General features: G+C 49.1%; 1 protein-coding gene across 1 annotated transcript in view; it reads right to left on the minus strand.

The window, feature by feature from the left end:
* The window catches only part of Fbxo10 (F-box protein 10), a 48,455-nt gene that overhangs the window by 14,087 nt on the left and 22,238 nt on the right, over positions 1–12,130 (minus strand). Inside the window, exons 3-5 of the mRNA XM_059254270.1 lie at positions 9,972–10,805; positions 2,957–3,106; positions 392–528 (exon numbers count right to left, since the gene is read on the minus strand). Of these exons, the coding sequence (XP_059110253.1) occupies positions 392–528; positions 2,957–3,106; positions 9,972–10,805 (1,121 nt within the window). The remainder of the gene's footprint in view (positions 1–391; positions 529–2,956; positions 3,107–9,971; positions 10,806–12,130) is intronic.

Here is a 12,130-nt window from a genome sequence, read left to right on the forward strand (position 1 = left end):
GGTCAGAGAACAACCTGCAAGAGTTGGTTCTCTCTCTCTACTCTGTGAGTCCTGGGGATCAAACTCAGCTTGTCAGCTTGCTGGCAAGTGCCTTTCCTCATTCCAGACAGAGTCAGCTCCCGGGGAGCAGTTGGCACGTGTTTGCCTTCGATGTGTCTGTTAGAAGTGCACAGTAGTGTCTGCCAGCCACACAGAATGCCTGCTCACAGCTAGCTGGAAGGGAAGACGGGAGCGGCAGGACAGCTGTGGTACTGGGGTGGGATTATGGCTGAAGATGCTTTTTCGCAGCACAGCTGTAGTAAACAAACAGGCTTTCAAGTGGAAGAAAGACACAGAGAAGAGGAGTGAGGGCCGTGGAAGAGCCAGATAGTCTGGGCGGAGCAGTACCTACCTCACAATTGGATTGCCGTGGTACAGGATATAAATGCCAGCCTCCTTATTTGAGAAGATTTGGTTGTTCCTGATGACGCCTTTCCCATTGCCAAGGACAACAATGCCGGATCGAAGCCCATGGTGGATCTGGTTACACTGGAAGTGAAAGTGAGATGTGGCGGACAGATGTCAGAGTGCAGAGTGCTTGCACACCGCCTCACAGCTGCACCAAGATGGACGCAACCATGGCGAGAACACCATCACAAGTTCCCTAGCACACAACAAAGGGACTAAGCTCTGTAGCTGCCTTCCTTGCACAGGTGTGTGCATGCAAACAGTGGGATGTGAAGATGAAGGGGTCCTCCCTGGAGCCTTGGAATGGCTATGTGCCCTTTGCCGTTGAGGCGCTCTGTGCTTTTTTCCAAGGCAGGAGGAACGTGTCTGAACCTCTCCAGAGCCCCCCACCCCCAATTCAAAATCATCCAGCCAGGCCACACCAACCTGGACCCATGTGCCCACCCCTCAGGGAAAGACATCAGTTCAGTACAAGAGAATGTGGGCCAGTGACAGTCCCATGGAGGCTACCCCCACAGAGGGGATAAGAACCACTTGGCTTCTGGTCCCTTTTCAAAGGAGGCCTGTGAAAGGATGCAGGACTGAGGGGCTACCTGCCTCATGGAGAAAGACCAGAGAAGGTCTATCAGTGCAGGATGCTGAGGAGACTCATCTCTGACTCCTCTCTGTACAAACAGGGAACAGGAATGAGTCTGGAAAAAATGTCTATGAGAGAGCTGATCTGAAACCTAGTTTTGCTGTCTCTTAGGGTAGAGACTTCATAATTTGAGATCACAAAAATTTTGGTAAAATTTTCTCATTCTAATTACTTATGTGTGTAGAAGTATATGTGTGTGCATGTGTATGTGTCTATATGTACGGGTATGTGAATGAGTGTAGATGCTAGAGGTCAACAAGCTCTTCCAAACAATCCAGGTGGCCCAGCTTGGGCAGAGCAGTAATCCCAGCAGTGAGGCAGGAGGATCCCAGGTCCAAGGCTAGCTAGAGCTATATAACAAGCCCCTATTAAAAAAACATTAACTCAGACCCAAACCAAACAAACAAAACAATGTCACAGAACCTTAAAACACATCTTGTTTTTAGCCATTAATCAAAGTAGGAAAATTCCTACATTAATGCACCATCAAAATACTCTTTCCTTTATCTTCAAATAAAACTATAACAAAATCAAAGCATGTCCAGGTGTTTCTGTCCATCATTTTAACCTTTTGAGCACGTGCTCCATGACCTTGAGATAAGCATGTCTGAAGTGTGCTCACCATCTTCTCTTCTTAAATTATGACCTTAAACTAAAATACATCCCTAAGTGAGCATGCCTGGAAATGTGCCCACCCCTAAAGTGTTTTCTACATGAATATGTACAAGTTCCTGGATTAAAGTCGCCATGCTTCCTTGTACAGGGAGGAAGTCATCCACGAAACACCTCACACTCACTCTACAGCTGCTCAGCTCAGCCTGTCTCTCCCCAGGTGCCTGGCTGTATTTGACTTTGTACACTAAGAGGTAACCACCACAGCAGGTTACAGGGCTACAAGCTCTCCTAACTTGCTCTCTTTTGAGATCTCTGAAGGCGCTGGCTAGCTCACAGGCAGCCACTGCCCGAGATGCCCTTCAAAAGACTGAAGATCTTAGAGAGGTGGGTACATGCGACAGGACTTCCCTGCCTCACTGCACTAAGCCCGGACCCCGCTCTGCCTGCTGAAGCAGCCCGCCCCTCTGCCAGCAGACTCCTGGCATCTTCCCAGTAACAGTGTCAGGAACTTCCTACGTGGAGGCAGTGGATCACCCAGCTGCACAGCATCGCCCCATGAGGAAAAGGGATGGGCAGAAGTCACTGGCTGGGTGTGTCTTTTTAAGTGCTTTATGAACTCTCTTCTCAGAATTCTCAGGGCCCGTTTGGATAGAATGAACTAAGCACATCCATCCTGAGTTAGATTGCTGAACTCAAATCATAGTCCCGTTAGTAGCCAGCAAGGTCCTTTACTCCCCTGCACCCCACACCTCCACCTAGAAACCCATTCTCCTTCATAGGATGACTAATATCTACAGCTGTAGAAGCATCTGGTATATAAATGAGCATCCATTTCAGGATGCCTACCACCTTTCTAAACTCAACATTCCCATTTCTGGAAATCTCTGGAAAAGCCAGAACAGAGAAGGAACCAGCCTCTCATATACTGGTCACACATGCAAGGATTTTGTGTCTGTGATGTGCGTGTGCCTGTGTATGTGCACATGTATAAATGTGGGCATGTGCATGGAGGTCACAGGCTTGGCCTCTCAGGGAAGCTGGGACTCACCAACTGGACTAGACTGGCTGTCCAGTAAACCTACTGGTGTGACGATTTCAGGAGGTGACTTCTCCAAAGTCATCACTAATACACCTAGAGTCACGAGACGAGGACACACAAAAATGGGCAGGAACCAATCTGAAATACTTAAACATCCTCAGACAAGGTTTCTAAAAATCGAGAGCCGGGCTGAACAGCCAAAGGACGGAGGAAAGTACCAGGATGAGTGGGTTGGATTTCTTGCGAATGTCCACGCCAGCCTCTGCGTTGTGGTAGATGTTGTTGCCAGCGATCAGGCCTCCACCCTCCAATCGCAGGAAGATGCCTGACGCCCGGCAGCGGTAGATGTCATTCCTGAGCATGACGATCTAAGCGGGACAGAGGAAAGACAAAGTCAAAGGATGGTGAAAACTACCCGAGACGATGGTTTAGGGGGTAAGTGCACTTGCTGACAAGCCTGACGACCTAAGTTCAATTCCCAGGAAGGTGTGAGGGGAGAACCAACTCCCTAGAGTTGTCCTCTGACTCCACACCCATGCTGTGGTACATGTGCACGCGCGCGTGCACACACACACACACACACACACACACACACACACACACACACACAGTGTAGTAATAACACACTGTGTAGTAATAACAAACCCTACAAGAAGAGCATGCAAGTCTTTTCCTTCCCACACAGTCCCAGCAGTTCACAGTTCGTAAGAGTTCCCACTCTTGTTTCAGAGGACACAATCTCTCTATCCAGTGGGACACTACCCTGTGTGCTGTTTACTTCATGCCAGGGTTTTACTAAAACTCAGAAGCCTGGTGCTGGGCTCAAGCCTCATAATCAGATGCCGGGATGGAGAGATGCTCACAGACCCAGTGGTCGTTGTTAGGTCTCAAACCCAGGACAATGGGCTAACTGAGGTGCCCATTTAACGTTATCAGTGGACCTGGCCGCCAGGTTCTCCCAGCATCCCTCAGTCCCTCCCTGTCACAGGGTCCTTCTGGCTGGCACACCACCCTCTACCCTAAACTTCTTCAGCCCAGAGGCTGCCTTTCCCCCAGCTGCCCTTCCCTATATAATCCAGACGGTTTACCTACCCAGCCTTTCTCCCTTCCTGTCTCCCCTTTCTCCACGCAGGGCCCAACTCAGGGTCATGTCCACTCTGGACTCTCCCAGATGTCTCTGCCTCTGGCTACACTCTCCCTTTTATCTACAATAAACTTGCTCCTCCACCACACCTAGGAGCAGCCATGTCTTCCCTCCCTTCCTTCCTTCATTTATTTATTTAGTTTATTTCCATTCATCTTCAAACTTCATGCTCTTGATCTTGCATTCTAAAAAGTGTCAAGTAGCTCAGGCTGACTTCACACTCACTCTAGCCAATAGTGACCTTGAGCTCAGGGAGCCACGGGCTCTGGAATCACAGGCTGCACTACCACACACTATTTTATGTAGTGCTAGACATTGAACCTGGGACTTCATGCATACCAGGCAAGAGCTCTACCAACTGAGTCACATCCCTAGCCCACAGCAATTTTTAATTCAGTCAGTTCCAGAGCTGTCCTTCCCACTGAACCTTCATCAAAAGCCCCCTGCCCAAGCCCGTGCTGATTACGCAGCCAGTGCTAAGTACGGTGCTAATGCATTCTCCCCGACAAGACCCTGTCTTCTTCCTTGAACTCAGGACCTGACATTTGCTAGGCAAGTACTCTGTCACTGAGATACAGCCCAGCCCATGGTGCTTTGAGGCCCAGCTTCATCTGGAACTCACGGGCTTTCCTGCCTCTCGGGTGCCAAGAATTATAGCCATGTGCCACCACTTCTGGCCCATGACCAATTCTTAATTTAAAAAATATTATTTAGTTAAAGCTGAATATGGTGTTGTATGCCTTTAATCCCTGGGGATTAAAGCACTGGGGAAACAGGGAAGGAAGGTGGTAGACTAGGGGTCAGCCTGGGCTATGTAGTGAGACTCTGTCTCAAACAAAAGAAAACCAGAAAACAAAAAGTAGTTAAGGAAAGATACTTAAAATGAAAAAAATTAGTTAAGTGATGGGGAAATAGCTTAGTCAGCAAAGTGCTAGCTGCATGGATGAAAGGACCTGAGTTCAATCCACACCTGCACATTTACACACATGCACACATGTGTGTGCGCACACAAATTCATTTTTGTAAGAAAAATGCCTGTACCTTTTAACTATGAATCTTTCTTGGTGTGGTCACTGGTATGCAAAAACTACTGATACACCAAACTGTTGCAGGATAATCTTTTCGTACACTATAAAGATGTGTCTCTGCCCAAGGCACCTGATTGGTTTGATAAAGAGCTGAATGGCCAATAGCTAGGCAGGAGAGGTTGGGTGGGACTTCCGGGCAGAGAGAGGAACTCAAGATGAATCTGGACATGTGAGGGAGATGCCAGCAAAACACGGAGGAAGTCAGACATACAAAATGAAAGAGAGGTAAAAAGCCACGAGGTAGAACATAGATGAATAAAAACTGGTTAAGTTATAAGAGCTAGCTGGGAAAAAGCCTATGCTGAAGGCCAAGGTTTCATAATTAATAAGTCTCCATGTCATTACTGGGGAGCTGGTGGCCCAACAGAAAGATCTCCTACACCAAACCAGAGTGTCAGAAATTCGTGTGTTAAGAAGTCTCTTTAAAGCCGGGCGGTGGTGGAGCACGCCTTTAATCCCAGCACTCGGGAGGCAGAGCCAGGCGGATCTCTGTGAGTTCGAGGCCAGCCTGGGCTACCAAGTGAGCTCCAGGAAAGGCGCAAAGCTACACAGAGAAACCCTGTCTCAAAAAACCAAAAAAAAAGTCTCTTTAAACAAGGTAGCACAATGTAGCTCCTACATAAAAGGATGTGTTTCCTGTTCCAATTTCTTGTATGTAATAAGTATAAACATATTCATATTGTTTTAAATTTTTTTTATATTAAGATAAATTATTCTACTAATAAACAATTTCATTATATTAAAATTCTAGCAGAGATGGGTGTGGAGGAATGAACACCCCTGTAATCCCAGCACTTGGGAGGCATAGGCAGGAAGACCTCTGTGAACTGGAGGCCATTTGTGGTTACACAGTGAGACTGTGTCTCAACCACAAAAACTTTACCAAAGTATAATAGGACAGGACAGGCTTGAGGGCAAGCAGGGCAGACACTCTGAGTAAGGTACCACACCCCGTTTTCAGTTAGGATTCCTATTGCTGTGATAAAACACTGTGACCAAAAGCATGTTGGGGAGGAAAGGGTTTGTCTGACTTACACTTCCACATCACAGTTCATCACCAAAGGAAGTCAGGACGGGAACTCAAACAGGGCAGGAACCTGGAGACAGGAGCTGATGCAGAGGCCATGGAGGGGTGCTGCTTACTGGTTTGCTCCTCACGGCTTGCTCAACCTGCTTTCTCACTATAGAACCCAGGACCACCAGCCCAGGGATGGCACCACCCATAATGGGCTGGGCCCTCCTCCATCAATCACTAATTAAGAAAATATCCTACAGGTTTGCTTATAGCCCAGTCATATCATGGCATCTTCTCACTTGAGGTTCCCTTTTCTCTGATGACTCTAGCTTATGTTGACAGAAAACTAGTCAGCACAACTATCCTGGACCCATCTCTAACTTTCCTTAAGTAGTGAGGTAAAGGCAACATACCCCAGACCCCTTAGGAAAGAGGAGAATGGAAAAACAAAAGCCAACTTTACCCTGGGTGTGACAGCTGGGTGACAGGAAGAGACTGGGGGCCCTTCCCTACCTGGGCTTCACACAATAGAACACATTCAAGGAAAGCCCCACCACACAGATATGGGAGAGAGAGTGCTAGGCAAATGGCCTGTAAGGTCTCATGTGGTCACGGCCCAGCACTTCCGGAGCACACACTTTTTATTTCCAACCACGTGTCCCTGGTCCCATTCTCTGTTGTGGGACCCAAGAACCTGGACACTTTAACAGTGCCCCCGGGATATTTTGATGACAGGTGGCCCAAGACTCAGGTCCTGCCTGTGACTTGTGGACTATGGGAGTAAAGTCAGCTTGGTCCCTTTTTAGTCAAAATCCCTGGAAATCAGTTTCTAAATTCTTTGTTAGAAACTAACCAGGAATTTCTGGCCACATAACTCCTGCCAAATGTCTCCTGGGGCAACCGCTCAAGACAGCTACAGCGAAGGCTGCGTAAGTTCTCATCTGTCCTTGTCGATGCTTCCAACCACAGCCTGCACACTGACAGCTCCCGGGTGCTCCCGGCACATCAGCACACCTCTCCACATTCCGGGCTGAGAAGACGGCACCTCTGCCAGATGTCACCCGTTCCAGCTCCGTATACCCAGAGCTAGGCTCGTCTTTCCTCACACCCTAACCTCCACGTTTCCACCACTGCCTCTGCACTCAGGCCAGAAATCTAGGCTTCAATTCTCAGTCATCCTTCCCCTGGCCCTCCTTTCCCAGGTTGCTGTACTCTCCTCTCCATCCCTGGACCACATTACCTCCAGACCTCCAGTCTTGTTCCCCTCCCTTCCATCTTTAGGAGCCCCACAGAGTTTTCTGAGGCAGATCTGACCACAAGATCTCCCCGTGGTTCTCAGCCACCCTCCAGAATTCCAACCTCTGCAGCGCCACCAGACTCCCTCCCTGGACCCCTCCTGTCACCCCACACACCTGCCATAGCTGATGAGGAACTCACAACTCCCTGTGGGTGCTGCGTCCTCTGACTCCAGGCTCTTTCACTCACCTCTTGTACTGCGAGTCTTTACCTGCCCACTCCTATTCTCCCTGCAGTTTGAGCTAATGGCATTACTTTAGGAGTCTTGTCCTGGCTCCCTGAGGGTGGGTCAGGTGCCCTCACTTCCGGTTCCTGTACCACACCTCTGACACATCTATCAGAGAACCTCCCAACTAGACTGCTATCGCTTTGAAAAAGGCTTATGAGTACCTGCTATATACCAGGTGCACTGCTAAGCCCCCTTCCCTGCATCTTCCCTCCTTCCTTCCTTCCTTCCTTCCTTCCTTCCTTCCTTCCTTCCTTCCTTCCTTCCCTTCCCTCCCCCCCTTTGGAGGTTAGGGCCTATATACATAGCGGAGACTAGCCTCCCATCTGTGATCTTCCTGCTTTAACTCCTGAGTGCTGGACTTACAGGCACGCACCGCCATGACCAACCTTGTACTTTGCATATGTAACCTTGCTAATCATCTTCACCACACCTTAAGGAAGCATGGGCAGCAGAGCCAGACTCTTGCTCAACAGCCATGCCATCAATAACTATGTGAAGAGAAAAGTCCTCCTTGAGGGCTCAAACTGGATCCTTGCATCATGGCACCTGTGGAAGTAAACTAGCCTCCTTCCACATCTGTTTCCTTTGGAGACGAGGTCTCACTATGTAACCCAGGCTGGCCTTGGCTTTGTGGTGAACTTCCTGCCTCAGCCTCTTATGTACTGGGATTCCAGATATGCACACCATGCTAGTCCCTCTTCCTTTAGGAAAAAAAAAATCTATTTCCTGCTTATAATATAGTATAGTCTTGTGTTTTCATGGTAACACCACCTAACACCACCTAACACCACAAGGAAGTGGGCCTGGTAATATACAGTTAAAATACAATCGTAATTAACCATTCTAGATGCCTTTAAGCCCCACACTGAACTCTGGACAATGCTTATGGGTTTACTGAGCACCTCTGCTAATGTTAGGGCACCAGGCCATCAGACCTTAGAGAGAAGTCACATTGGAACACTCTTGTCCACAGTATAGAAGTGCAGGTAGGGCTGGAGAAATGGCTCAGTGGTTAAGAGCACTGGCTGCTCTTCCAGAGGACCTGGGTTCAATCCCCAGTGCCCACATGGCAGCTCACAACTGTCTGTAACTCCAGTTCTAGGGAATCTGATATTCTCACACCAATGCACATAAAATAAAGTTAAATAAATTATAGAAGGAGGAGGAGGAGAAGGAGTAGTATTCCCCCCCAGGTGCATAGCCATGCTTCCTTCTCATGGCCTGCTCACCCTTCAAAATCCTCTGTGGACCAACCACTAATGGACGTGGAGGTCGTTCTACAGCACTCAATGGGACTTCACCTCAAGAGTCATTTCATCAGGGGCTGGCGGGCTGCCCTGAGTGTGATGTCCACCCTCTTAGACTCAGGGCAAGATGGCTCCTGCTTGCTCTCCACAACTTTGTCTTAGTTTTTAAAGGATTTATTATTTTATGTGTGTGAGTATTTTCCCTGTGTATATGTATGTGCTTGCCTGGCACCCTTGGGGTTCAGAAGAGGGCTTTTGGTCCCCTGGAACTGGAGCCACAGATGGTTGTGAGCCACCATGTGGGTGCTAGAAACCAAACCTGGGTCCTCTGGAAGAACACCAAGTGCTCTTAACCACTAAACCATCTCTCCAGCCCCAGGGCTTCTCAACGTGTTCCAGTTGCATGGGTGAATGAACCCCACAAATGGGCCCAGAACAGATGTACTCGCTTTTAGAATGTTCCCCCTTTCCTCATCACATATGCTCCCCTTGCTCTGCACCCTCTCCTCCCTTCATCCTGCTCAGCTCAGACACCTGCTCCTGCAGAACAACCCTTTCAACTATCCCACTGGATTTTAAAATGACGTCAGTGATCATGTCTCTCTAAATCTTCTCTGACCTGTCGGGGAGAAACAAAAATCAAACAAACAAACTTATGTCTTCTACAAACACCTAGGTAACACGTCTGAGAAGCAGAATGATACAGTCAGTGGAGGTACAAGACCTGGGCTCTGTCTCAAACTTGCTCAATGACCCCGAGTAAGACTCCTTCCTACTTGGCGGTGGTGGCGCATGCCTTTAATCCCAGCACTCGGGAGGCAGAGGCAGGCAGATCTCTGTGAGTTCAAGGCCAGCCTGGGGCTACAGAGCGAGTTCCAAGACAGGCTCCAAAGCTACAGAAAGACCCTGTCTTGAAAAACCAAAAAAAAAAAAAAAAAAAAACAAAAAAACAACAACAACAACAACAACAAAAAACAACCCTCCTTCCCTCTCTGGGCCTGTTTTCTGGGAAATGAGAAGTTTGTTTTATCCAAGTCAGATGACGAACAGGCAGTCAAGTGTATCTAATAAGCTTGAAAACCATGAAACAGGCACATATCTCATCACACCCTTCCCACATAGCCACAGGAGTCCTCTCACAAAGCCCGGCTCACGCTCTCGGCAGTGATCACCCAGCGAGGCCTCCAGCTACAGCGTCGGTCCTTAGGAAGTACCTTGCTATTGTGTATACACCTCACTGCGTAAGTGAGGTTCCGGAAGATATTTCCTTCCATCTTGGCTCGGCCGTAAGAGCAGACGAAGACGCCACCCTTGCCGTCTCGAAAGAGGCACTTGCGGATGAGGCAACCCTGCACAGAGGTGGCCAACGCCATGGCTTCCTTGTCCTTCTGGAGCTCCTGATGCAGGGAGTTCAGCACTAGACAGCTGGGCAGCTGAATGGAAGCTCCTGGTAGTGGAGGGCCCAGAAAGGAGCCGCCCAGGACAGGGCGTGGGCCCTGCACCTGGTAGGACAGTCTGTACGTGAGCTGCTCATCATCCTCGTCCTCACCGCTGGGGCTCAGGCCGCCGTCACTGCTGTCTGGAGTCTGCACCACCCTCTCCCCATCGCTGCCCACTTCTGCCTCCTGGGAGCCAGTCTTGGAGCCTGGCTTTGGAGAGCTAGAGGCCGGGCTCGTAGGGCTCTGGCTGCCCTCGATGACAATGTCACAGGTCCTCGGGCTCCAGGCCTGGTCCCGGCTCTCTAGGTCCAAGGACATTAAAAACTCATGGTCTTCTGCAGGGAGCAAGATCGGAGAGGACTTGATAAGGCCCAGCAGGTACTTGTAGGCCCAGTTCTTATCTGCTGAGGGGTGGCCCTCAACAGTTACAGAGTTGTTTTCGCTGCCCACAAATTCACAGTTTTCCAACATACATAAGGGCACGTTGTGCAGAAAGACATGGGTGTTTTTGAAGGTACAAAACTTCACTTGGCAGGTACCCGGGCCATGGACCTGGATGTGTCCATTCTCAAAGTTGCAGTTGTCAAACTGGATGTGACCTGATGTGGTCTGGGGACAAGAGGGAGAAGACATGGTAAGAAGCGTGCACTTTGTCTAGATGGTCATCACCCAAGCTGCTCTTCAAGGAGGACAGAGACAGAGAGGCCCTTGGTTTTACTTCCTACTCTTCTGTAAAAGGCTGGCATGCCAGCTGTCACCCACAGGAACTGGGGAGTAGGTCCCCATCACAGAGGCACGAGAAAAACTGCCCATCACTGCATCCTTCCAATTCTGTTGTCCTTCTAAAGGGCACAGAAGAGGAACTGAGGACTTCCTGGACTGGGGCAGGTGGTGGGGTTGGCCCAGCCCCAGGCATTAGGGTAGTTGAGTCCGTGCAGCTACTGGTGTGTGGTGGAATAAAGCACATGACAGGTCTTATCTTCAAAGAGAAAAGACAAGGACGGCTGCTAGGGGTGGGAGGATGCTCTGGTGGCCGACCAGAGCTCTGCCTCTTCCAAGTGTGTTACCCAGGACAAATGGCTTCACCCTTCTAAGCCTCAGTTTCCCTGTCTGTAGCATGGGGCTTGCTAGTTTATAAACCACTCAGTGACAGCTACTATGATCTGAGGTCAAAGACACAAGGAAAGACTTCCGGAGCCTAGGGGTAGGACGGGAAAGCACTGAACCTGTTAATACAATTGGGACCCTGGGCCTGAATGACAGGTAAGCTTGGTGAGGTCAAACTGCTTTATAGCCTTTTCTGGATTCACATAAACTCCACCAGATACATCTCAACCATGAAATAAAGGAGCATCCTATGAGTCTAATCAATGACCTAGACAGACCTACCCCCTTGAGCAGTTAAAAATATTCTCTATCAGTGACCTGCCTTGATAGTTTTTGGAGGAGGGTGACTTCTCTGACCTCAGGGGCTCTAGGTGCTTCCTCATGGCTCCCTGACTTCCCTGCTACCAGTGAAGCTGTCTTTCCTCCTTGGTCCTCTCAATTTCTTTTTTTTTTTTTTCTTTTGGTTTTTCGAGACAGGGTTTCTCTGTGTAGCTTTGCGCCTCTCCTGGACCTCGCTTTGTAGATCAGTCTGGCCTCGAACTCACAGAGATCCACCTGCCTCTGCCTCCCGAGTGCTGGGATTAAAGGCGTGCGACACCACCGCCCGGCTCAATTTCTTGAAAATGCAGTCAATGATAATGTTCTCTTAAGAGATCACTGAAAACTTCTGTGAAATCATCCTGGCCTTTTCAGTTTTCAGGCAAGGACATCTCAGACTTCTGTGCCTTTTTAGCTGAAAGACAATCATAGACCTAGAACTCACCTATGGGAAGCACCAAACCAGAAGGCTAACTGCAAAGAAGCCTGTGACCAGGTCTGTCTCCTGA

This window comes from Peromyscus eremicus, chromosome 2 (assembly GCF_949786415.1).
Source record: "Peromyscus eremicus chromosome 2, PerEre_H2_v1, whole genome shotgun sequence".
Classification (NCBI taxonomy): Eukaryota; Metazoa; Chordata; class Mammalia; order Rodentia; family Cricetidae; genus Peromyscus; species Peromyscus eremicus.